The sequence below is a fragment of the Lontra canadensis genome, unplaced genomic scaffold (genome assembly GCF_010015895.1).
Source record: "Lontra canadensis isolate GAN:19392208 unplaced genomic scaffold, GSC_riverotter_1.0 scaffold58, whole genome shotgun sequence".
Taxonomy (NCBI): Eukaryota; Metazoa; Chordata; class Mammalia; order Carnivora; family Mustelidae; genus Lontra; species Lontra canadensis.
In genome coordinates this window covers 1,331,054-1,357,651 of record NW_022631052.1, presented here as the reverse complement: position 1 = coordinate 1,357,651, position 26,598 = coordinate 1,331,054, and the positions used below count along the sequence as shown (strand labels likewise).

At 46.9% G+C, this 26,598-nt stretch overlaps 1 protein-coding gene across 1 annotated transcript in view; it reads left to right on the top strand.

The window, feature by feature from the left end:
* Positions 1–26,598, top strand: part of CCDC60 (coiled-coil domain containing 60) — a 159,799-nt gene that overhangs the window by 111,050 nt on the left and 22,151 nt on the right. Inside the window, exons 4-6 of the mRNA XM_032876172.1 lie at positions 3,548–3,652; positions 12,059–12,166; positions 22,424–22,514. Coding sequence (XP_032732063.1) covers positions 3,548–3,652; positions 12,059–12,166; positions 22,424–22,514 — 304 coding nt within the window. The remainder of the gene's footprint in view (positions 1–3,547; positions 3,653–12,058; positions 12,167–22,423; positions 22,515–26,598) is intronic.

Below are 26,598 nucleotides of genomic sequence, written 5' to 3'. Positions count from 1 at the left end.
GACCTCGTTTTTCAGTTGCAGATTTAGCTGAAAAGGTGGGAAAAAAAAAACAAGGGTGGAATTTTTCTTGTTATCCTGGTTGAAGGAGGACAGAAAACGGAGAGCTTAAGGACTGGAACAGTTGGGTTAATGTCTATGTAGTCCAAACCACTGGGGGACACAGTTGCCCCATAGGGGCAAGTCCATGTATTTGCTTCTGGCTCCTCAGCTCTAGGGCTGAATAAAGAGCGCGTGGAAATAGAAATCAGGGGACCTAGATTCTGGTCCTGTTTTTCAGTTAACTCTGTGACCCCAGGATCGTCCTCAAATTCTCGGGAGGAAGGTAAACTCCTAATGTGTGTCCCCATGCCACCTCCTCTGTCCTACCTCAGCCTCATTCCCCGCACAAAATCAGAGTGATCTTCTCAAGACATAAGTTGCTTTCAGCTTAAAGCTGAAATGGCATTTTTGGCTGCCATTCCTAAAAGGATAAAGACCAAAGTCTGAGCAAGGCCACAAGAGTCTGGATGGGCTAGTCCTCTCTTTCTCCTCCTGCCCCAGCCACACACACTTTACCTACTTCTGCACTCATGATATGCACCCCCACTGGAGGGCTTTCCCCCATCCCATGCACTTTCTTAATTCCCATTCAACCTTCAGATTTTAGCTCACTGTTTGTTCCAGTTTCTGCTGATGTGAACAACCACTCCAAAATTTAAGAACTCAAGGCAACAAACCTTTATTTCACTCACAACTCTGCAGCTTGAGCTGGGCGAATGGGCAAGGACTGTCTCCAGCACCACTAGCTGGTGCAGCTCGAAGGGTCCATTTCCAACACAGTGCGTCCACACAGGTGGCCACTCGGAGCTGGCTGTCAGCTTGTGAGCTCGGCTAGGGCTGAGACCCAGCAGCCGTGGTGCTTCTCCCTATGAGCTTCAGGCTGCCAGCTTCCTCACTGCATGCCCGTGGCTGGGCGCTAACAGTGAGCATCCTGAGAAACGAGAAGAAGAAGCTGCCAGTTCGTGGAGCCTAGGCCCAAAAATGGGCACCATGCCAATTGCTTTTGACGGACACGTTCTAATAGCTCAGCCACTCACAAAACCAAGATTCCAGGGGAAGGGTACATAGGGCCATCTCTCCCTTGGAAGAGAGTCAAAGAACATGGGGTTTGTGGTTCTAAATGGCCACGATCTCCTCCAAGAAGTATTCCCTGGCTCCTTTTCAGCCAAACTCCCTGTTTTGTGCTATCGAAGAACCATACACTCTTCCGCTCAGCCTCATTGCCACTGCATGTTTCGTTATACCTGTTTCTGCCCCTAAACTCTAAGCTTCGGACGGGAGAGGCTGGGTCTGTCTCATTCATTCATTGCTGGGTCCACAGCCTCCAGCCATCCAGAGACGTTCAATAAATCTAGGTGGAAATGAATGAAGCAGGGAACCCATCAGTGATTCAATCAATGAAGGTACTTAGACTGAGACTCAGAAAGTAAAAGGCCCAAAGGGAATTCACACGTAGCAGGAAATAAGAAGGCTGATGAGGAGTGAGAAGCCAGATGTGCATGAGTCTCCGGCAACCCTCCGAGAAGCCCACACCACATGTAAAGCGGGCAGCGACCTTGATCGTGGGCCCCACCTGACTCTAGCCAGCCAGAACACAGGCCCAGAGGAGCAAGAGTTTTCAAGTTTTCAGAACGAAAACATCTCCATTTTTATGTGAAATCTCACAGTTTTAAAATACAATTGATCCCATTACACACACAGTAGGCTTTTTAAAATGTGTCCATGGGCTAGATTTGGTCATGGGCAAAAAAATATATATATATGACTAAGGCCTGCAAGAAAGGAAAAAAAAAAAAAAAAGAAACTATTTTCTATAACTGAAAGGACTTGCTCCATGATGGTGAAGAAAAAAATTTTTTAATATGATATTAAATGTAACTATTCTATTTCATTTTCTAACAGTCTTTTTTGGGCAAATGACCAGTGGTGTCAAAGATGAACTGCCTGTCTGGGCTATGTCTCCCTTCTCTAAGCAAGCCCCCTCCTTCCCTTTCCCAGATGGTGTCTGGCTTGACAGGAAGCTTCCATATTCTCCATATTCTCTATGGGGCACAGCATGGGGCTCTGGTTTTCCACAGCAGCCTGCCGGCTGGCTGTGGAGACACGACTGATTATGGCTGAACTTTGGGGGCACGCTTGTATCAGCTTCTAAAGTTTGAGATCCCCACATTTCTTGGCTGATTCGACCAACCAATGAGTCAGCAATCTGTAGAGTTGGATGAAGCCTCTTTAAGGAAAGGACCAGAAACAGGAGCCACAAACTCCAGGCAGTTCCTTGCCTATGTCTCATACCTTCATTGCTACTTTTCACTGTCTCCATGGCCAGGACCCCATGGCCAAGCTAAAGCCACCTGGAATTATTACAACACCCCTAACAGGTCTCCTAGCCTCTGTCCTTGCTCTCCACCCCCACCATAGACCATTTTCAAAACAGCAGTGAGAAGGATCCTTTCTGAATGCAAGTCAGACATGTCTTCTCTCAGCTCAAAATCCTTTACTCTAATTTAGAGAAAAGGCCCAAGTCCCCCAGTGATCTGCAAGGCTCTGTTCTCTCTCCCTCCTCCTCCCCCTCACTTCCCTATTGTCTCTGAAACACAGCCCCACCTCAGGACATTTGCATCTGCTGTTCACTCTATCCAGAATGCACTGCCCCAAGACATCTGAATGCCTCGCTCCTTTATGCACTGCAGAATTTTTATCAAATGTCACCTTCTCAGTGACACCTCCCTTTATCACCCTATTTAAAATTGCAATTCCCACCCCTCCCAGCCCTTCTGAATTCTCTTTCTGTTTTTTATTCCCCAGAGCATGTCTATTTAGTACAGCAGGGTTAGCAAACTCCAGCCCATGGGCCACATCCAGCCCCTAGACTGGTTTTATAAATAAAGTTTTACTGAAACACTGACATTTACGTATTGTTTCCATAGGCCGATGGCTGCTTTCATTCTACTAAGCAGTTTCGACATAGACTGCATGTCCGACAAAGTCATAAATACTTACCTGGCCTTTTCAGAAAACATACCCCACCCCTAATCTTTGTTGACATACCGCAACATTTCCCCACTTGTCTTGCTAATTCTCTTTGCTCCTCCGCTAGGAAATACGCTCCAGGAGAACAGGGTTTTCATACGATCTGTTCACTGGCTGCACCTAGAAGCCTCATCCCTTAAGCTGGAATTATTGCCCGGCACATAGTAGGTGCCCAATCATATCTGCCATATAAACCCTGGCAAGAGAAGAAGGTATTTGAAACAGCCACTCCTCAGGGCCCCTGGGTGGCTCAGTCGGTGAAATGTCTGCCTTCGGCTCTGGTCATGATCCCAGGGTTCTGGGATTGAGACCCACAGCATCGGGCTCCTGCTCAGCCGGACACCTGCTTCTCCCTCTCCCTCTGCTCCTCCCCTGCCTCGTGTGCGCTCTCTCAGATAAATAAATAAAATTAAAAAAAAAAAAACTGCTGCTCTTTGCTCACTCTGTTTTTCTCTTTCTGCTTCTCCTCCAACACCAGCACATACGATGACGAGAAGGTTAAGAAGACGGGCTCTGGATTCATTCGCCCCTTCATCCCAGTGCACAGCTGTATCATCCTGCCCTCGCTGCCCGAGGCTCACGTGTAAGTAGTCCCTCCTCTGCCTCGTCTGCCTCGATAGCTTATCAACGGAAGCCAAGGTGAAATGTCTCAAGGGGCTAACGAGGCCCTGGGAAACTGTTGAGCTGTTCCCGTGTCCTCCTGAAAGGGGCATGGAGCCTGGAGCTGGCAACGCCATTTGGCATACAAAAATAACAGAAAAGCAGACACGGTGCTTTAGAGCTAAGTGGCAAATCAGCTGGGACTGAGTCATTCCGTTCCTTCCCAAGCCAGACGCTCTACTGTCAAATAGTTTGCAAAGCCTGATAAAATCCGTCTGCAGCCTCCCTGAGTGTGCGCAACAATGTGTCAGCCTGGGCTCAGGGGACATGTTTTCCCCAAAACTCAAGGAGCTCTATTTCCCAGCGAAGCACCTGCTGTCTCCTGACCCGAGGCACGAACTCATCATTGCATGGTGTACCAGGGGGCTAATCAACCCTCTACAAAGAACACTCTGGCTTTCTAAAAACCTGGACATCTTGTTCCCCTTGGGTCTATTCCAGAGAATTCCAAACCCAGTGCTTTCTTTTGTGCTCGTTAGCCCTGTTCAATTGGAAGATTTCAGGTGCAAAGACAGTTTTTGACTTTAGGGCAGGGTTTCTCAATCTCGACACTACTCACATGTAGGGAGGAATAAATTTTTTGTCGTGAAGGACTGTCCTGTGTACTGTAACGTATTTGGAAGCATCCCTGGTCTTGACCTACTAGAAGCCAGTGGCTCCCCACCCGTGAGTTGTAACAACCAAAAATGTCTCTAGATGTTGACAAATGGCCCACCCGGGGTGGGGGGGCAAAATGATGCCCACCCTCTCCCCCCGTATCTCCCCCGCTCCCGGCCATGTTAAGACACATGGCTTTAGGGCAATGAAAATGGTACAATGGATTGTAGACTTCTCTGTCTGCTCAACTGTCAAATATTTATTAGGTCCCTAAGGGGTGCACAGTAATACTGGCATTACTGACTTCTCTGTAGGCATATCTCATTCGGTTCTCCCAGCAGCCCTGTTATATAGGTATATTATTACCCTCCTTGCAGATGAGAAAGCAGCAATCAGAGAGGTGTGCTCCTCTGCCCAAGGTCACAGAGCTCAGCGTGGTGTTGTGTTGGGGTTTTCAGCCAAGTCTGTCTGACTTCACGGCCCAAACACTCATCACCAGGCACTACACAGAAAGTACGAGCCTCTGAGGAGCTCGTGATATATTTGGAGAGCCAAGTCTCATGTATTGAAGAGTATAACAATGTATTGTCCTCGATATCCCTCCCTAATATTCCAGCTTTTGGTAAGTCCACTCCCCACTTTCCTGCTTCTCCCCTTCTGTTGACCTTATGACTGGATTCTTGATAGCGAACTCTTGATCTCTTGATCGAGAAGTCCAACTCATTTGTTCAGGGCCTTTCCAACTGGCAACTTGAACTTGATGATCTTAAAACACCTTGCAAAAGGAGGTTTCGAAATTTCTCATCATGTCCCTTGGAAACACTTGCCCTTCTGCCTGTCTCTCCTGTGGACAACCCTTCCGAAAGCAAACGGTGTAGATCAGTGGTTTTTAAGCTTTCACTTGCATGTGGATCCTCCGAGGACCGAAGTGGGGGTGACGCCTGGAAAATGCAGATTCCTGGGCCCCACCCTTGGTTCATTTGGTCTAAACAAGCTGAGGCTTAAATCTACCTTGGAAGTAACTGGAGAGTTTCTAACTCATCCTCCTTCAAGACCCGATAAGGAAACTGAAGCCCAGAGCGGGCCAGAATCTGCCCCAATTCTTACAACATGAATTCTGACCTCCTCACTCCTAAATCAGATCTTTATAACCAGGTTTGTTAGATAGGCCAGGATGACGATGATGATGATGGTGATGAACAGTGGTGGTTGTTGGTGTCTTTCGCCCCCTAGACCAGGGGTCAGCAGACTTTCTCCTAAAGGGACAAACAGTAAATACCTTAGACTTTGCAGACCACATGGTCTCTCTTGCAATTACTTAACTTCACCATTGCAGCATGAAGGTTGCAATGAATGGATGTGGCTGTGTTCCAATAAAGTTTTATTTGCAAACAGACAGTAGCCCCCACTGGCTAGAGTTTGTAAAGCTGCCCTTTCTTCTCCTTGGCTGTTAAAAGGCTCTGGCTGCCTTCGGTGAGTGTATCAGTCATTTGTTGCTATATGACCAAATACCTCAAAACAGAGTTGCTTGAAACAATAACCATTTCCTGTTGCTCTCAAGTCTACAGGTCAACAGGGTGGTTCTGCCAGTTGGGGTTGGCTTGGCTAAATCCTGCCTGGGTTTGTGCATGTCTGTGTGCCCAGATGATGGGTATGCACGAGGCTGGCCATCTAGGTTGGCATCACTCACAGGTCTGTTGGATGACGGGTTGCTAGGGTGACAAGAGTAAGAAACATGGGCCCCATGTTTCTCATCATGCAGCAGCCTAGCCCGGGCAGTCAGGATGGGTTCCAAGAACAGGAGCCTGAGCACCAAAGTCTCCTGAGGCTTAGGCTCAGAATGGACACAGTGCTGCTTCCACCACATTCTACTGGCCAATGCATTAAGCCAGCCCAGATACAAGGAATGGGGAAAAGATTCCAGCTCTTGATGAGGAAGACGCAAAGTCTCATTGTACAGTGTACAGATACAGGGAGGGACATTACTGTATTCTGTCTACCAAAAGGCATCAGGGCAAGGGCATGCCTGATCAGTTCTCAAATCCTCAGTTGTCACATCAGCCAACACGGATCAGAGCCCAGCCAGTCCCTTCGCTCCAAGGTAACTGATCCCCAAACTGGCTGAATATTCCTGATTGTACAGGGATCAATTCAGTCATGTCAAGGGAGCCTTGATCTTTATCTATAAAAACATGGGCGGGATGGTCTCTAGAAATGAGAAAGAGCTCCTCCTTTCCTCTCTGAGAGGCCAGGCTGCCCTGTGCAACCTTCCCATAAGCAAGGGAACCACAGGAGCCGGCCGGCGCCCAGTCCGGGGCTGTCCTCGGCAGTTGGCATGGGGTGCGTGAAATGGCTTGGTAGGCATTTTCCGATTTCTCTTGGTAGAAGCACAAAATGCTTTCTTCTCCGGGATGTCTCCGCCCACTCACATTCCGGCTGGTAGGACATAGAATGGGCTATTCAACTGTCCTCCCCTGGAGCTCTGAATAAGGGGACTTCAGAAGCAGACTCCGTGCACCCCCCTTTGGTGTTTTCCTCTATTATGGCCCACGCTTCAGAAAATAAATGCCTTCTCTTTTAATTTGCGAAAATCCAAAACACTGCGCTATGACCTGACATACAGTCATTATGAGACAGTACTGATTTCTATCGCGCGGGTCTCCAGGGACTGACTTTCTTCCTCCCCCCCCCCCCCCCCCCCCCCCTCCTTCACCCCCCACGAGACGAACAATTGTCAGGTTTGAGGCACTTTTTTTTTTTTCATTAAAACTTCTTTTTTTTTTTTTTTTTTTTTTTAAGAACAGCCTTAGGTTCAGAGCAAAAGTGTGTCGGAGATACAGAGACTCTCCTTATAACCCCTGCCCTGTCCATGCTCAGCCTCCCCCGTTAAGCAACATCCCCCACCAGAGGCGTGTGGGTGTTACCACCAATGCATCTACACTGACAAGGTCATCAGCCGAAGTCCACAGTTTACGTTGGGACTCACTCGGGGATTGTGCGCTCTGTTGGTTTGGACAGGGGTGTGATAGCATGTATCTACCATCATAGTGCCATACAGAGTGTGCTCACGGCCCTAAAAACCTGTACCCCACCTGTTCATCCTCCTTCCCCCACGACCCTTAGCAACCACTGATCTTCCCACTGTCTCTGTAGTTTTGTCCTTTCAAGAATGTCGTACGGTTGGAATCACACATGATGTAGCCTTTTCGGGTTGGCTTCTCTCACTTAGCCATAGGCATTTCCCCTCCATGTCTTTTTCTGGCTTGAGAGCTCATTTCTTGTCAGCCCTGAATATTCTATTGTCTGGGTGTATGTACCACTGATTATTTATCCCTCCAACTACTAAAGGACATCTTGGCTCTTTCCAAGTTTTGGCAATTCTGAATAAAGCTGTTATATATAAATAACAGGTTTTCATGAGGCACTTTTTGTAAATGGAGGTTTTCATGAGGCACTTCTTGTAAATGGAGACTAAAGTCCAGACCCATTGGATGAGACATTATTCTAGTGAAAAGGGAGGGCTCTCCCTGGTGATAAGAGACAACATCAATATCATAGATAAAGCACAGATTCAGAAACCAGACTGCCCGGGCTAAGATTCAAGCCCTGCCATTTGCTGGCTGTTTTGAATCTGAACAGGTTACACAGCTTCAGTTTCCTTATCTGCAAAATGGGGATGCCAATAATACTATCCTCACAGGGATGATCTTAGTCAACATACGTAGAGCACTTGACACTGAGTCTGCTGGCACAGTGTAAATGCTCTGTGGGACGTGTTTGCTATTATTATGTTGTTGTTACTACTCTTCATTATTTCAGTGGTTCTGCAAATGAGAATTTTGCCCAAGTTATCAGCTCCAGAAAATGTCAGATTTGAACCAGTTCACTGCCACCACCTTCCATTCAGGAGCCAGCAATATAACTGAGCCTACTCTGTGCCCAGCAGTAATCTGCAGTGGACAAGACTCTGCAGCTTGCAGGGCTAGAAAGACAAGTAAACAGATAGTTACAGTAGAGCAGGGACTGGGAATATAGTGGCAAAGAGATACGCTATACAGATGGGATGCTTTAGGACACCGGTAGAGAGGGTAACCCAGACCCGGAGAAATCAAGGAAGGCTTCCTGGTGGGGAGGACATCTGAGCTGAGAGGCCGAGAAGGAAGAGGAAAAGATATATATATCAGGGCAGAGAACAGTCACAACCACCTCTTCTCACCCTCAATCTAACAATTCCTGCCATTTTATAGGTGAGGAAAGTGAGGCTCGCGAAATGAAGTAATTTCACCAAGAGCACATAGCTAGTAGGTGGCAAAGCTAGGATTTTAACTCAGGAGGTGCTAAGTGAGAGTGTGGTGAGCCTGAGCAACTGAGCAGAACTTCCCTAGGTTGCAGATGACAGAAGAGGGGCCGTGCGGAGACTCAAGGTACGTGAGATGGATTGGAGTCTCATAGGGGACTGTGTGTTAGTTTCCCAGGGCTGCCCTAACAGGCTGCCCTAACAAAATGCTTCAATGGCAGAAATTCATTTTCTCATCATTCTAGGGGCTGGAAGTCCAGGGGTTGTCAGCAGGATTGGTTTCTTCTGAAGCTTCCTTCTACCTGTGTCCTCAAATGGTCTTTCCTTCCAGCACGTGCATCACAGGTGTCTATGTGTCCTAATTTCCTCTTCTCGTAAGAACACCAGTCAGACTAGTTTAGGGTGCACCCTAGTTAGGGCCTCATTTAAAAAAAAAATTTTAAATTAATATATAATGTATTATTAGCCCCAGGGGTACACGTCTGTGAATCACCAGATTTACACACTTCACAGCACTCACCATAGCACACACCCTCCCCATTGTCCATAAGCCCACCACCCTCTCTCTATCCTCCACCCCCAGCAGCCCTCAGTTTGTTTTGTGAGATTAAGAGTCTCTTATGGTTTGTCTCCCTCCTGATCCCATCTTGTTTCATTTATTCTTTTCCTATCCCCCAAGCCCCTCACGTTGCCTCTCCACTTCTTCATATCAGGGAGATCATATGATAGTTGTCTTTCTCTGATTGACTTATTTCGCTCAGCATGATACCCTCTAGTTCCATCCACGTCATCGCAAATGGCAAGATTTCATTTATTTTGTTGGCTGCATAGTATTCCATTGTGTATATATACCACATCTTCTTTATCCATTCATCTGTTGATGGACATCTAGGTTCTTTCCATAATTTGGCTATTGTGGACATTACTGCTATAAACATTCGGGTGCATGTGCCCCTTCGGATCACTACGTTTGTATCTTTAGGGTAAATACCCAGTAGTGCGATTGCTGGGTCGTAGGGTAGCTCTATTTTCAACTTTTTGAGGAACCTCCATGCTGTTTTCCAGAGTGGTTGCACCAGCTTGCATTTCCACCAACAGTGTAGGAGGGTTCCCCTTTCTCCACATCCTCGCCAGCATCTGTTGTTTCCTGACTTGTTAATTCTAGCCATTCTGACTGGTGTGAGGTGGTATCTCACTGTGGTTTTGATTTGTATTTCCCCGATGCCGAGTGATGTGGAGCACTTTTTCATGTGTCTGTTGGCCATCTGGATGTCTTCTTGATTGGATTATTTGTTCTTTGAGTGTTGAGTTTGATAAGTTCTTTATAGATTTTGGATACTAGGTTAGGGCCCTATTTTAATACAATCACCACATCAAAGTCTCCATCTCCAAATATGGGCTCATTCTGATGTCTCAGGGTGGGAGAGGTTATGACTTCCCCATACAAATTTTGAGGGGGACACAATTTAGCCCAAAACAGATAGTGTAGAGAGTTTGAAGATTTTAAATAAGGGAAGGGAAGAGTTGGGTTTATGCCTGTGCTTGTCACCTGCAGAAATGAATCTGATGCTCACATGCCCACATCCTCACACCCACCATGACCAAGCAGACCCCACCTCACCAATTAACACCCTTTGTTTATCCTTTCCTCCTAGCCTCCACCCCACACAACCCAAAGCCCAGGCTGGCAGGGGCTCTATATGGTAAACAGAAGAGGGGACATGTCCCAGGGACTTTTGCAATGTCCTGGGTTATGGTGAGGGTAACATGGGGTGCCAGGCACATGGCAGAGCTAGCTGCTACTCTGGGCGAAACACTGGACATGGCCCAGTGCTCAGAGCTGCAAAATGCACCTGTAAGGACCCAGGTGGTGCTAAGGGGGAAGACAGACCAGAACTGGAAGGGGGAGAGGCTTGCAGTACCTTTAAATTAGAAATGAGGGAATAGTAGGTGTTCGTAAACAATGTATGGAAAGGAGGAAGGAAGGGCTCCAGAGCAGAAGAAAGAGAGTTGACGACCCTGGCTTTCCTAAGACCCCATGGTTTTCCTAAGACCCCCAAGGGATTCCTCTCAGGGGATTCACCAGGACAGCCCTGGGTCAGCTCCACACTTGGCCCCCACCTTCTGGAGTGGGGCCTTCCTGGAAGCAGAGAGGGTGGATCCCTTCCTGCCCCTCTGCCCATCAGGCCCAGGAACCCTGGGGATTATTGATCAAGATCAACTTCAGAGAAGAGCAATTACACAGGTTCATAATGGAGGCATTTCACCCATTAGTGTAAGAGGAGAGATCATGCAGGGAGGGGGTGACCTTGTTTCCAGGAAAAGTGCAGGCAGCAGGCTAACCCTCTCCTGAGCCCATGCCCCAGGTGACCACTCCATCAGCTTCGTCAGCACCATGGACAGAGCTGGGACCCGGGAAAGCACAGACTCTGAGATGAAACAGACAGACAGGGCTTTGGATCCCCACCAGCCCTAGCAATGTGACCTTGAGCAAGTTCCCTTACCTAAGCCCCTCACTTGCAAAGAGGGCACAGTAACAGTACCCTTCCTATGGGGTTGTTGGGAGCACTGAATGAGATATTCAGATCCCTCCTCCGTCACCCACAAGCTGTGTGACTTACTACAAAGTGACGGTATCTCTCCGAGCCTTAGTTTCCTCTTCTTTAAAATGTGGACAACGATTCATACCCCTGCAGGTTGTTGGGAGAATTAAATAAAGTGTGTAAGGTGCCCTACTCAATGCCTGGCCCCTGTAATACATGATGCCACCCCAAATCAGAAAATACAGGTGAGGTATGCTTATATACGGTTTCAGCTACTTTTCAAATAATACGTTCATTGTGGTTTTCTTCAACATCCAGCTACATTTTCAGGCAAAGGACCTATAAATTTAAAACAACGGGTCCATCTGTTGATTGGGGGGAGGAGGAAGATTATAATAAATCCAGTTTCCTTGCGTGTCCAGCCCTCTTTGACACTCTTAGTGTATTTATTGTACTTTTAGCAGATGAACAGGCAGATACCTATAGGATATAAATGTCCCTCAACCTACTCACTTTGCCTGAATCAAGACCTCTAGCTGGGGGACCCCTCGATTATTTCTCCTGTCCCACACAGAAATCTCCCCACCCCATGACCAGCACATGGTCGTCTCCCATCAAATCATGGTTCTGTCACCTGCCAAGTCAGCAAACTGCCACACGTTCCTTCACTCCGCTGAGCCTCACATACCTCATCTATAACATGGGCCCACGAATGCCTCGTGGGCACACTGCAAAGGCTCGATGAGATGAGGTACGGGAAATACCATGCCTGGAACATAGCAACAGCTCTCTAACTGGAAAGCCAGCACAACGTCTCTGTGCCTATTATTGTGAAGGACATAGTTCCAACAGGATCCCGCTGTGCTCCCCCATCCCACCTCTGTCTTTGCAGAGAGCCCCTCTTCCGCCAGCTCTGTGCCCTCCACTGGCTTCTGGAGGCCCTGACTATCGACCACACCCACCACACCATGAAGCCCGTGATCACCTGCTGGAATCCAAAGTAGGTCTCAGCCCTTGAACCTGCCATACTAGCAGCAAACTATGTCATGGGGGCGGGCCTCTTATCTGTTCTTCCCCTCCTTTTGCTGTTTTTGGTGGGTGGGTTACACATCCCTGATGTGCTCTGTAGGATCCAGACAGGGGTGAGTTCAGAGACAGGGCATACAGGTCATATGGGCTCATGAGAGCCAATGGTGTGCATCTCCTCTCAGGGGAGGGTTCATACAAAAGCCCCGAGGCCACTGTTGCAGGAGCTGCATTGCCCCCACATGGGCGGACGAGGAACAGGCAGGCATATAAGGCCTCTCTTCTTTATGGAGAGTCATGAGGCCTCCAAGAATGGTGCTAAATGGTAAGGGACCCTAACCTGAGGAATAAGATTTGCTCTGTGAAAATCCCATGCTGAGTGATGAAAAATAGTTCCCCTTCCCCCATAAGTGGGAACCCCCTCAACTCCCACCCCAATAAACTGACAATGGCCTCTTTCTCACCACCCTGCCCACCCCCCAGCTGAATTCAATCTTCCTTCTCTTCCCAAATCTTAATTAATTCCATCCTTCTAAGGGTGTTTTCCACCCACCTCCCAAACCCCTACCCTACCCCCTGCTCTAATTCAGCCCTTGCACCAGAGCCCAGATAAACTAACATCAAATGCAACCAGAACTATAAATCATGCATCTATTGATAGACTAGTAACTCCAACTGATTCCATGTTTGGGGTTGAGATGAACTGAAAACTGTAGTTTCCCTTGGTGCTCTGGTTTATAACCTTTATTATTATGTTTTTATTTTTTATTATTTATTTATTTTTTTAAAAGATTTTATTTATTTATTTAACAGGCAGAGATCACAAGTAGGCAGAGAGGCAGGCAGAGAGAGAGAGAGAAAGAGAGAGAGAGGAGGAAGCAGGCTCCCTGCTGAGCAGAGCGCCCGATGCAGGGCTCGATCCCAGGACCCTGGAATCATGACCTGAGCCGAAGGCAGAGGCTTTAACCCGCTGAGCCAGCCAGGCACACCTATTATTTTTTTTAAAGCACCAGAAATCTTTTTTTTTTTTAAATGGAAACCCCAATACTGTAAAACGAATTTGTTAAAATGTAACTGTAAAAGCAGGAAGTTGGGAGGCCTGGAGGACTGGGGCCCCTCCAACTCTCTCCCATTCCCACCAAGACACCCCAGTTATTTCCAAAATATCTATGTGGCTCAAAGAATTTGTTTGAAAATGACAGGCTTAAGACATTTCCCATACATTACTCATTCTTAGAAAAAGCCCCCTTTAAAGGTCTGAGGTATGAACTTCCTCCTTGTAGACCTAATGCCTTCCCCTTATGAATCTATGTAAGTATACCCCCCTTTTTTTCTTAACAGAATTGCATCATACCCTGAATATTGTTCTGAATATTGAACATTTTTCTACTTTTCCCCCTTTAAAATATCTTATGGAGGCACTTGGGTAGTTCGGTCAGTTAAGCATCTGACTCTTGAATTTGGCTCAGGTCATGATCTCAGGGTTATGAGACTGAGCCCCACATAGGGCTCCACACACAATGGGGAGTCTGCTTGAGATTCTCTCCCTCCCGGGGCACCTGGGTGGCTCAGTGGGTTAAAGCCTCTGCCTTCAGCTCAGGTCATGATCCCAGGTCCTGGGATCGAGCCCCGCATCGGGCTCTCTGCTCAGCAGAGAGTCTGTTTCCTCCTATCTCTCTCTCTCTGCCTGCCTCTCTGCCTACTTGTGATCTCTGTCTGTCAAATAAATAAATAAAATCTTTAAAAAAAAAAAAAAGATTCTCTCCCTCCCTCTGCCCCTCCTCCCATTCACTCGCTCACTCTCTCTCTAAAATAAATAAATAAATCTTTAAAAATAAGATAAAATATCTCATGGACATATTTCCATAATGGCACATACAAAGATCCTACATTTTTTTGACAGTTTCCATCATCCTTTAACAGAATACCATCCCTCATAAAGAAATAGTTATCCACGGTCTATGGCGGGGCGGACCATAATTTAGATAATCATTTCTCTATAGGGGGACACTAAGGTTGTTTCCAAGTGTTGGCCATTTCAAGTAGTACTGCATGGAACACCCTCATACACATATTTGTATCCAGTTGAAAATATCTCTGTTGGCCAGATTCTGAGAAATGGGATTTCTGGGTCAAGGCAACAACTAATTTTTTTCCACAGTTGATGGCTTAGATTCTAAGAAAAGAGTCCCTCAGCCAGCAGACTTCTAATAGCATTTCATCTCCCCGAGCTACCAGCAGCAACACTTTGGCCTCCCAACATTTGGGCATCCATTCTCCCAAACTGAGGCAAGAATATAATGTAGGATTTGGATTGAGAAGATAAAAAAAGAAGCATCTTTCTTTATTTCTTTTGCTTGGTTTTAGAACTGTCCCCAGCACATGACCAAAAACTCACCTGCGGTTAAGAAACAAAAAAAGACATGGTGGTCACACTGGGAGTCATGGAGGTTCTCCCTGTGACTTGCCAGGGCAGAATTCCATCAGGGATCCACGGAGATCCGTCAGAGCACAACAGGAACCAGACCTCCGCCTGACAGAAAAATGCATCCAGAAAGATTCCCATGGGAAGTCAGAGTATTTGCTGGGGCTTGCTTTTTCCTAGTGAACCATTTGCTCCTGATGATGGTTTTAGTTTGATGGTATGCTGGTACATGTTTAATAAATGTTTAATAAACAGAAAAGTTCTCCAAGAAGGAAAACCCATGATGTGTAACAATGTCAGTTTCCACGATGGACATCATCCAGCCATGGCTGACTTCAGGCTTACCAACATGACCCTGGGGCTGGGGACAGGGTCACATGTTCAGTTCTTGTGAGCCAGCAGAAGCCAACTCCAGCACACCATTTTGGGGGATCAATTTATTTTATTTTTTTTAAAGATTTTATTTATTTATTTATTAGTCAGAGAGAGGGAGAGAGAGAGAGCACAAGCAGGCAGAGCTACAGGCAGAGGCAGAGAGAGAAGCAGGCTCCCTGCTGAGCAAGGAGCCAGACGCAGGACACCATCCCAGGACCCTGGGATCATGACCTGAGCCGAAGGCAACGGCTTAACCGACTGAGCCACCCAGGCATCCCTGATTTTTTTTTTAATAGATAAATCTGAGGGTGGGGGTTGAGCAAGGGCTTAGGTTTCCTAGAAAGTGCCAGAAAATGTCTTTTTAGTTAGCAAGAAAGGAGAGGGCTGTCTTGTGTTTAATGTCCTATTCCTGTTTATGTTGTTTCATCCTGATATCTTAACTCAAATGTCTCTAAATCTTCAAATGCATTTTTTAAAGCCCAGATGAATTGAGAGGGAGTAAGAGCAAGGGCTTGAGCATCAGATGGACCTGGATGAGTCCAGGCTCTGCTGCTTGGTAGATATGTGACCTTGGTCACTTAACATCTCTGGACCTCTATTTCTTCATCCATCATATGGGCTCCTGCCTCAGAAGAGTTATTGTGAGCATGAAGAAGATAAAGAACATGGAGCATTTAGCCCAGTGACTGGGAGCACTGTGAGGGCTCACTGAACGAAAGCTCTTCAAGATTAAAATCCCCATTTCCAAGAGCAGTTGGCTCTTTGATTATCAAAGCCATTGAGACTTCAGGCAAGGAAAGTATCTTCTGAGTAGAGTTTTAGCAACAGATGAGATCCCCTTTCACAGGGAGAATGAACAAACATAGAGACAGGAAGAAAGCTAAGCCAGGTCAACCAAAATCTGGTTGCAAAGACAAACAATCCAGGGAATGATGCCAACAGAGTAATACCAAACTTCCAGTCCTCCTGACTGTGCTGTTCTGAGTTTCCTCCCTCAAGCAGCCAGCATCTCCTGCTATCCGAACATCTGAAACACAAACCCTGAGCCCCAACACCTACCATACACTTTCCAAAAGGAAACATCCATCATCAGGGACCTGTAGATCCCAGAGGTTTCTTTTCTATTGGGCATGATGATGGCTGCAGATCCAACCCCGCCCCCTTATGGATTTTATAGCAAGGAAGTGGTGTGGTTCAATATCTCAACACGGGCTTTCTACAGGCAACAAAATTTTTACTAACTGGCGGCTAGCATGCTGCAAGCAGAAGATGACCTTTGTTAATTACAGGAAGATCCCATATTTGGCTAGAACTGGTGGATGGTTGGATGAATGGACAGATGACAGATTAGGATGTCATTTTGAGTTTCATCTGAGGCTGTGCCTTATCGGGAGGGGGAGGGGGAGGGGGAGGCCTTCCCAAATTCATCATGTGGCAATTCAAACACATTATCATTTCCCAGCATCCTCATTAATCCCATGGCTAGCAGGGAGAGTTTATTTCAATTGACAAGATGAGCGGGTCCACAAGAGAGCAGAAACTGGGCTTTCAATACCAAGTGTGCTAATTACCCTTCTCTGAGAGACGCAAGGCTCTATTTCCCAAAGTAAGACTTATTTTATATATAAAGTTACCCAAGTCTTTATCTAAACCTTTGGGACCACCTGAATTTCAGAATTGCTTTTTTTTTTTCTTTTTTGGCATTTTAGAAAGGCAATATGAGGCATACACCATAGAAAACATCACACCCACAGAGGGAACTGAAGCAGCAGACTATCATCCAACACAGTATTTCGGCAGGGGGAAAAAATGAATATTTACACTAAGTGCATAATAAAAATAAATAAAGGTCATTGGTAGCCTCCCATCAGTTCAGGTCATGTTTTGCTGCCAAATCATTTATTAAACTTGTCCTGGTTTTAAATACCTTTTGGATTTTGGAATTGGATTAGGGCTTATGAACTTATATCGGTATTGGTTTGTTTTTTTTTTTTTTAAGAGACTAACTTTCCAAAGAATGACTAGAAATGAGTGACCAGAGAAGCAGAGGAGATGAGGTGTAAGCGAGCACCTCTCCTCCCCAGTTCCGCTCAACCCCAGCCCCTGCGGCCATCTTCCCTAGTTCCCATGGGAAAGAACGTGGCAGGACCCCTGGCCAGGCAGGAGAGTAAAGAGCCCCCCAATCGCCTTCTGGGCAAGGCACAGCATACAGCATGGAGTGAAGGTGTGAGGGGCTGTCCCCTGGGTAGCAAAATCATCTATGTCCTACTCCTAGGTCTGTCCTAGAGAGACATCATTGCAGCCACTCTTAACTAGGGAGTCCAGGTGGGTATGATCTTGACTTTTATTAAGGGAGTCCAGACACTCAAGGGCCAGGGTACCCAGGCACAAAGAACCTGCTGTTCCTTTAGAAAAACGTGGATGGCTAAAAGGCAGCCACACTCTGACGTTCCAAATAGGACACAGGCACCTAAATCTAACAATTGTGCCCTGATGGAAACAGCTGGCTCTGAGTGCTCCCCACGTCAAGCATTGCTCTGAGTACGTTCCTCCAGTTGGCCTCATTCCGACAGAAGAGGAACCCAAGGCACGGGAAACTTAAGTAACGTGCTCAAAATCACATGGCTCGTAAAAGCTAAGGACTGGAATTCAGGTAAGCCCAGCAGCAGAGGACATGTGCTTAATCACTAAGAGACGGTTTCCTCTGTGCCCAGCGAAAGCCCGAAAGTCTTCCAATTAATTTAGGGCACAATGTGGTGTCCAAAAACGAAAAGAATAACTCATCACAAAGTAGGATTTGCCAGGCGACCCCAGGATACAAAAGGGACTGCCCCTTGCCAAGATAATATGATATGTGCATATACAGTTTTCTTTTAAACAACAAAAAAGGCCACTCCATACTTATGGCTTTGGTAGTCAAGTTAATATATGGGAACCAAATCTCCATATCAAAACCTCTTTGGAGGACTGCGGAGTTAATCACCATATTAACCAATTCCTGTAAGAACTTCTAATTTGCCAGACTGTCAATCTCAGGGTGGGGTGTTGGGGGGGAATGCAGTATCATTCCCAGCAACATGCAAAACAACAATTATTATATTGAAGTTGGTTTTTTTTTTTCCTCTGTCCCATGCACCCCTCCAACCCCAGAAACGCTCATTTCCCTCAAACCTGTTTTCAGGCGCTATTGGGGATAGAGCAGAGAAGGGAGCAGACATCCCTATTCTCTGGAGCGTCTGTTCTAGGCGACATGGGGAGAGCAGCAGATAATAAACATGCAGTAATCAAGGTGCTTTGAGGTAGCATCAAGCGTCCTGAAGAAATTGATGAGGTGATAGGACAGTGGCAGGTGGGGGGTGACTTTTAAATTGGGTCGTCTGGGAAAGACTCAGGAGGTGACATTTGAGGGAAATCTCTGATTCAGCCTGCTCTCCTCTCTGCACTGACTTAATTGCATCGTGCCTCCACTGCTTTACTCAAGAGGACATCTCTGCGGGAGTAGGGGACCGTGGCAGGATGATCGGAGCACCTGCCACAAGGGAGGCGACCCGCTTGGGAGGTCCCGGGAGCTTTGGTCTCTGTCCCCTCCCTGGTGTGCCATCGGCAGCTGGCTCTGTCCTTCCAGCTCGGTCGTGGACACACGAGTGCCTTCTAAACTAGCCAACAGACTTTCCGCTCTGAGAAGCAGGTGTTTTACCCCAAATGACAGTTCGCAAAGAGAAGGAGGGAATTATTGGAGAAAACGACTCTGATTGCTACTGCGGGGAGACATTTCAAGTGACTCGCCAGGAACAAAATGTGCTTGGCGGGTACAGTTAAATGAGATGCGACAGTGCTCCACGCTTTCATCCCTTGATTTCTGGCAACTAGGATCCCCTCCCCCGAAAGCTTCAGCAGGGGGGAAATTATGGTCTGAAAATCATAGCCACTTCTCCCCCACAGATCTGTCCTACTGCCTTGTTCCCCACCATCAGCCCCTCCCCCAAGCCACGCTAACCTGTCTGTCCGAAAAGCACATGGTTCATAGTTTAACTGTGTTCAGTTCTCTATATGAGACACCCCCCACAAACCCTTAACAAGCCCTGCCCCATCCTCACACCAAGCCTCTGACGTAGCTAATATTATTCCCTCTATTTTACAGATGAGAGCACTGAGGCTTCGAGAGGCTACATAGCTTACACAAACACACACCTCGGAAGCAGCAGGGCAGGCACAGGACTCTAACACCCAGTCCACCTGATTCTCAAACCTGCTGTTAACCACCAACATAGGCTACTTCTCTTGGTTCTCTCGCTCAAAGAGACTTGCCTAAGGTCACACAAACAGTGCATCAGGGACACCAATTAGATAAACTAAGTTAAGCTGCCATAATGAACAACCCGAAAATCTCAGCAGCTTAGTGCAACCCAAGTTCATTTCCTGCTCACCCCACCCATCATCGACACGGGGCTGTGCTCATTTCAGTCACTCGAGGACCCAGGCTGATAGGAGTTCTTGTCTCAATACAAGCTTCCACCATCAACAACACAGAGAAAGGAAACTGCCTTGAGGGCTAGCCCTTAAAGCACCCACTCTCGATGCCATATGTCACTTTCACTCATGCATTTTTAAATAAAGCAAGTCACAGGGCTGCCCCTGATGCCAAGGAGCCCAAAAGATCCGGGACTACTTGGTAAACAGCACTAATGACTATCCCACCAAGCCCTGGGGAGGAGCGTCCCTTTGCCGTGTCCATCTTGGACAAAGTGTGCACTCGGCCCCCTGTGGACAAAGAAACTCAGGTAGTTTCTTTCTTTTCCTGCCCCTCTCTGAGCTTCCTTTTTGGTTTATTTGCATCAGAGAGACCGATTCTGTCTAACCAGGCCCTTTCTTTATCAGTGGCTTTGCATGAGCAAGGGTGCAGGGCGATTTTAAGATCTCAGGGAGACTTGCTGTATTTTTAGCTCATTTACCTGCTGCCTCAAGTCGCAATGGATTTCGGGTCATCTAGGACGCGTTAACAGAAAACCTCCATCTTCCCGATTGGGCTTGAATATTTAAGATTTTGAAAGCTTGTCTGGGACCCGATTTAATTTTAAAAGGGGAAGGGGGTTGCTTTTGAACTTCAAGAAGGAGGCTAGAGGCACAGCAGGAGCTGTGTGAGCAAAGGGAAGAAGCTGAAAAGCCCTGTGGTCTTGAAAGAAATGCTCCAAAGCTGAACCACGAAAGCTTCCAGTCGGTGAGCCTTAAATCAGACTTCAAAAGCGCCACTAGTTTAAATATTGTTTATAGGACTGGTGTATTGCTAGTCCTTCCTCTGGCTGGATTTTAAATATTCCCTAATTTGATTACTCAGGGGAGAAGCAGGCAGAACCAACATTAAATGAGCTTCACTGTTAATTATTCAGAAGGCTTTTTATTGTGTAATCAAACATAAAGTCTTACAAAAAGCTTGGAGGCACATTCTCACCCCCCCTCCTCAGCCCGACTTCCCCATTTGCCTGTGTGCGATGCTCGCATTGTGGCCGTAGGCTGTTATATGCTCGGCGAAGTCCTGCCATCCACGAGAGCATGACCCCCTCCACGTCTGGGCTGGCAAAAGCCTCCAACTTTGCTACCTAGAGCCCCGTGCCACAAGAAGCCAGTCTGAGGCAAGTTTTAGCTCCCGTATCTTTTACCTCCTATATCTGAGCATCTCCCCAGCACTCAGCAGCCCTGTCAACGCGTCCCTTCATGAGTCTGGTCTGGCCATCTCATTCCCTCATGTCCCTGCTCTGTGCTAAGTGACAGCCAGCTAAATGATCTGAAGGATCCCAGCCATCCAAAATCCTTTCGCAAGAGAAAAAGGAGATAAAAAAAGGGATGGATGGAGGGATGGATGGATCAGTCAATCTATCAGTAGGTAGGTATAGGGATTTGAAAGCGCACATGCTGAGTCTCCCCACTTGCTTATCAACTGCCCTATAGCACCAAGTGCAAAATCCAAAAGGCTCTGAACACTCAATTTTTCCATAACCCATTTGACAGTAAAACTTGACGTGAACCAAACTAGATTTGGTGGCACAATTTGACCTGAAGCTGTTTACATTCTTTATCCCACCTAGTATAAATATTCATATATATATATATATATATATATATGAATATATATATATCACTGTGTTTGGTTCCAGGATGCTGTCCCCGACCCCACTGGAAGGATTATGTTAACATATGGTATACGTATGTATACCCTTTCCCAAAATACCAACAGGGCAACACATCAGGTCCCTTGGGTTTTAGATGAGGGATTACAGGCATGTCACCAACAAAACCTGCTGGAGGCTCAGTCTCATACCGAGAAATTTCCCAACCCATGAGGGGAAGATCCAGGATTTAGGGTATCTGAAGTTTAATTAATTGGGGGAGGGCAGTGCTTTAAGAAAAAGAATATAAAATTACAACAGAAAATGATTCACAGACCTGTACCCCCGAAGCAATAATACATTATATGCTAATAAAAAATAATAATAAAATAAATTTTAAAAAAAGAAATTAGGTACAAGGCTCCAGAGGAACCCATTCAAGTGAGGGTCATTAGTTTCACTGTAAATCTGTATCTGGGTGAGTGACTTGAGCCCTGCCCCCGCCCCACCCAGTGTGTTTTCTCATCTGTAAAATGGGATGGCAACAATGCAATGTTTTATTGAGATGATTCAGTGAGAATGCACAAAAGCATCTTGCACGTACATCATACAGAGTTCTGTTCAGTACACTCCAAACCAGTGATTTTCACCATGGAACCCACCCCACAGGCTGTCCCCAGTCCCCCCGCCCCCAGTAACCCACCCTCTGTGTTACTTGGGAACATCCCTAGTGGGGGGATTGTTAGGTACCAGAGCAGGCAAAGATGAATGGGCTTTTCAGCTCACTCCCAGGAGAAACTGCCCTGGAGTAGACCTGCTACCTGCTGGAGAGGACACAGGTCCTTGGGGCGCCTGGGTGGCTCAGTGGGTTAAAGCCTCTGCCTTTGGCTCAGGTCATGATCCCAGGGTCCTGGGATCGACATCGGGCTCTCTGCTCAGCAGGAGACCTGCTTCCCCCCGCCCCCCGCCTGCCTCTCTGCCTACTTGTGATCTCTGTCTGTCAAATAAATAAAATCTTAAAAGAGAGATGGGGGGGGACCCAAGTCCAAAAGGCAGACAGACGCAGATCGCATACAAACACATTCTGCCTCCCTCACCCCACCGTGTAAGCAGTGGTCCCTCCTACCCTCAATTTCCACGGACAAGACCCAGCTATGGCAAGGTGTCCCTCTCACTTCTTCATCCACACAGGGGGTGGGGGGAAAAGAAAAAAGCCCATCACAGAGAACAGCCACCATCCATCCTCCGTTTATTGCATTTCCTAAAAGAACTTGTAGTAAACCGAGGCTCTGGGAACGGAAAACTCATTAAGCTGTTTCTCACTCAGGGACCCGGGTGGAAGCAAGAGCACAATAAAAAAAATCAATAAGGACAAGTCCATGGGACAGAGGTGGGAGCACTTCGTCACGGCGCCTAAGGTAACTGCCAGCACGCCATGCGACAGCCTGGCTGCCGCGGCCGCCACTTGGGTGGGAGGCGTTTCTGCCCGTCTTTTCTCTGAGGGGAATTTTTTTCTCGTTGGTTTTCTGAGCGGGGAGAAGTCAGAACCGCATGCTGTTGGGGCAGTTTTTGTAAATTTTAATTAAAATAGTTATCTGGGGATTATAGAAGAAATGACATTTGGCTGGATGCCACTTGGTGAGGAAGGGGAGGGGTGGCTGAGGCGCTGGTCCATAAGACATCACCAGACGGAAGTGGACTCACCTCACCCCCACGTTTTTAAATCAGTAACAGTCATTTCTCTGTCTCGAGCTCACTCTCTCTTTAACTTGGCCAGAAAATAAGAAACGGGCAATTCAACGGATAGGGTTTTCTACACACTAGAAGGCGCAGTCACCGCTAAGAGAACATCAAGAAGTCTATTCTTTTCACTCGAAGCTCTTCGTAACCCTAAACTCATCTACCCAACAAACAAGCACCATGAAATCATAATGACAAGAGATCAAGTGTAGGGAGGCAAATGTAGTTGAAAACGTAGTTTGTTGCACCTGTGCCCTTACCTACAACATGGGTATAATGCTCATCCCCGCCTACTTCATAACATTAGTAAAGAACCTCAGGAAACAACATGAAAACTCACTCTGAACATGTTAAAATGCTGAGCATTACTGCTTATAATTTTTAGAAACCACCTTTTAACATAATTGTCATGTGCCGGGTTCTATGCTAAAGAAGTGCTTTGGGGTCTATTAGCCAGCTCTGCCTTCTTACTAACCCCAGGGGACACTATTTTAATCACCAGTTGGGAGAGGAGGGAGTTGGGGCTAAGAGAGGTTAAGTGATTTGCATGAAGTCACACAGCTGAGTCATGGCAGAGCCAAGAGTGAATCCTGGGCCTTTCATTGAACACTGTTTATTAAACACTGAGCTCATCAAATGCATGCTTTCCATGGTGTCACAACTACAATTGCTCTCATGAGGAGTGTCATTATTTTCTTGCTCCTTCATCAGGGTGTGCCTAGATCTGAGAAGGAAAAGCCTTTGTTTTTGTCACAGAAAGTTGCTATGGAGACACTGTGTGCCTCTGTCTCCAGAGAAGCACAGAAAAAGCAGCAGAAGCCACAAACCTTAAAAAAAATGTCCTCCAGGAATATTCCTAACAAAAATTGAGGGACGGGACACAGCAAATCAGCATACTGGAACTCTCACAAAATTGAATTCCTCAGGAAGCTTCTAGATCAAACTCGGGGCTAAAGCGTGGTCCACTCTGACGATGGGGGAGCACTCGATTAAGAGTCAGGAGACCTAGCTTAGCCACTGTGACCCAGTTCACTGGGTGGCTTCAGATAAGTCCTTTTCTCTCTTCTGACTTCAGTTTCTGCACCTACAAAATGAGGACTTTGAAAGCAAAGCTCCAATCAACTCCACACAGCAACTAATAATTCTTCTGTACATTTAGAGCTTGTCAGGGCCAAGACAGCACTCGCGAGAGCCGGGCAAATGGAGTAAATGAAAAAAAAATCAGGCTGGGTCTAATGCAATAGAGAGGGGCGAGGTCTGTGGCAAATGGCCTATACAGCTAAAGGGAAGAACTTCTGTCCAGCTCTAGCCACTTTGCCACGTGAGAATGGGAGTCCAGGGCTTACTGTTTTCAAGAGAGACCAATAACCTAGGTGGTTATATAAAAATCTCCCCAATTTGTAAAATTCTGGGCAGTTAATCATGTCTCCCCATGGGCCACCAGTTGGAAATTGTTCCTTCTAAGAAAATGTAAGGAATCTCTCAGGGAAATCTTTTCCTTTGTTGCCCCAAAGCAGTCCCTACTGAGGTAGAACACAGCAGCTAGTTAACACTGCTCCTAAGTGAAATATAAAAAAATAGAGAGACAGCATATAGGGATTTAAGTCAATTAAGTTAATTCAGACTGAGTCAGTTCAATAAAGGGCAAGCGAGATGCTGAAACTGCCTGTCACATCATCCCCCAGCATTTTATTTTTCTGCCACTCTCAATTAATCAAAAGTGTCAGCCCTTCACTTTGGATTTCCTGGCTGAGGTTGTTAATTGAATTTTAATTAATGGCGACTTTAGGAGCACAAAATGAAATCCTAGCCCAAGGAAGATCCACACGGAGCTCTGGATATGGAAAGCTCTTCTGAGACCATCCCAGCCCATCCTCTTTGTTTGCTAGACCAGGAAATTGGGGCAAGATGGTAACTTGCTCAAGGTCCCCCTGAGGTCCCCTGGCTCTGAGTTCAGTGCTCATTGCAAGACTCCAGGCTTCCCCGGGACACGATGTGCCGAGCCTTCAAAATGACAGGGAGCTAGAGTCTGGTTTCCAGAGTCGGGGATTCATATGGGGCCAGAGGAGACCAGATGAGGAGACTTCCACATACACATATTACCCCCAGCTGCGGTGTCAGGACAAAGGGGACCCTGTACCAAGCTCCTGATCCGTCAAAGGAGAGAACATGCCAACTCTGGGCATTTGCTTTTTATCACAGTCATTTGGTAGCCCACATGCCCCCTTGGAGATCTGGGTAAACCCACCTTGTCCTTCCCCTGTGCCACCAGGAAACCCCTCCCCTCTCGCAGGGCACCAAGTTTCGACCTGCCATCACGGCCCCACAAGGTAGCCAATCAAAACACTACTTCTGGGGGCACCTGGGTGGTTCAGTTGGGTAAGCGTCTGACTTCGGTTCAGATCATGATCTCAGGGTTCTGGGATCGAGCCCCACGTTGGGCTCAGTGGGAAGTTTGCTTGTCTTTCTCTCTCTGCCCCTCCCCTTACTTGTGCTTGCTCACTCGCTCTCTCACAAATAAAAAATAAAAATATTTTAAAAACAAACAAAAAAACCCTCTACCTCTGACCCCATGCAGTGGACTCCATGATACGAATCCTGCTGGAGACAACTATCTCCACCCCGTTAGATATTTATGAGAGGTGGGTGCGGCCTTTGGTGCTGTCTCTTCTCCCTCTCTGCTTTCTGAGGGTATCAAAACACTATGATCGAAAAGGTGACCTCAGTCGGCCCTGCAAGAGCTTTCCTTTTAAATGTTCTCAGACAGAACTGTTCCTGTTGATTGAGTGTAAACCACAGCCCAGGGTTCTAGTGAGCTCTGACTGGGGAGCCGCTGAGGGCCTACTCTGCCCCACCGTAAGCCTGGCATTTTCAAAGGCATAAAGTATCATCAGCATGGGACCAAGGGCACTTTCAATGCCCCCGAAAAGGACATTGCTGAAAGAATTTTTAAGCAAGGCATAATAATTAGCGTTGGTGTTAGCCTGACCTGGACTGGAATCCTGGCTCTGCCCCTCGCTAGCTGTGTGACCTTGGGAAAATGAGAAACCCTCTAGAGGACTTGGCTCATAAGTTAAATGACGACATGACCCGGCACGGTACATTCTGAAGTGATATCAGTCATACAAGATGGTGGTGTGAACACACACACGCGCGCGCACGCACACAACCCATCCTCTTTGATTCCTTTCCTCCCAAAAGTTCGCATTCTCCTTAAAAGACTTTATCTACCCTTTATTACCTTCTAGGACTTGTCATCTAAGCCCTTCCATCCACCACAACCATGGCTCCTCTCCCTGCCCGGAAAAGAACGCTACCCTATCAGACACATCCACTTCCCTAAAGGTCAGGTCTAGAATTTTCTCCATCTTGTACTCTTCAGAAGACCCCAGTAAACACAAATCCTCATTCTCTGAGGGCCTGGTGTCAACTTGGTGAACAAGAAGTTGATCCATGGAATTTGGGGTCAAACCACCGAGAGGTAGCTAAAGAAATGAGACCCATCCTCCTGTAGTTTTAAAAAATCAACTCTTGGGGTGCCTGGGTGGCTCAGCGGGTTAAAGCCTCTGCTTTTGGCTCAGGTCATGATCCCAGGGTTCTGGGATCGAGCCCCGCATCGGGCTCTCTGCTCAGCAGGGAGCCTGCCTCCCCCTCTCTCTCTCTGCCTGCCTCTCTGCCTTCTTGTGATCTCTATCAACTAAATAAATAAAAATCTTAAAAAAAAAAAAAAAGTCCAAAACTCCTCTGGTCCCTCGTAACATA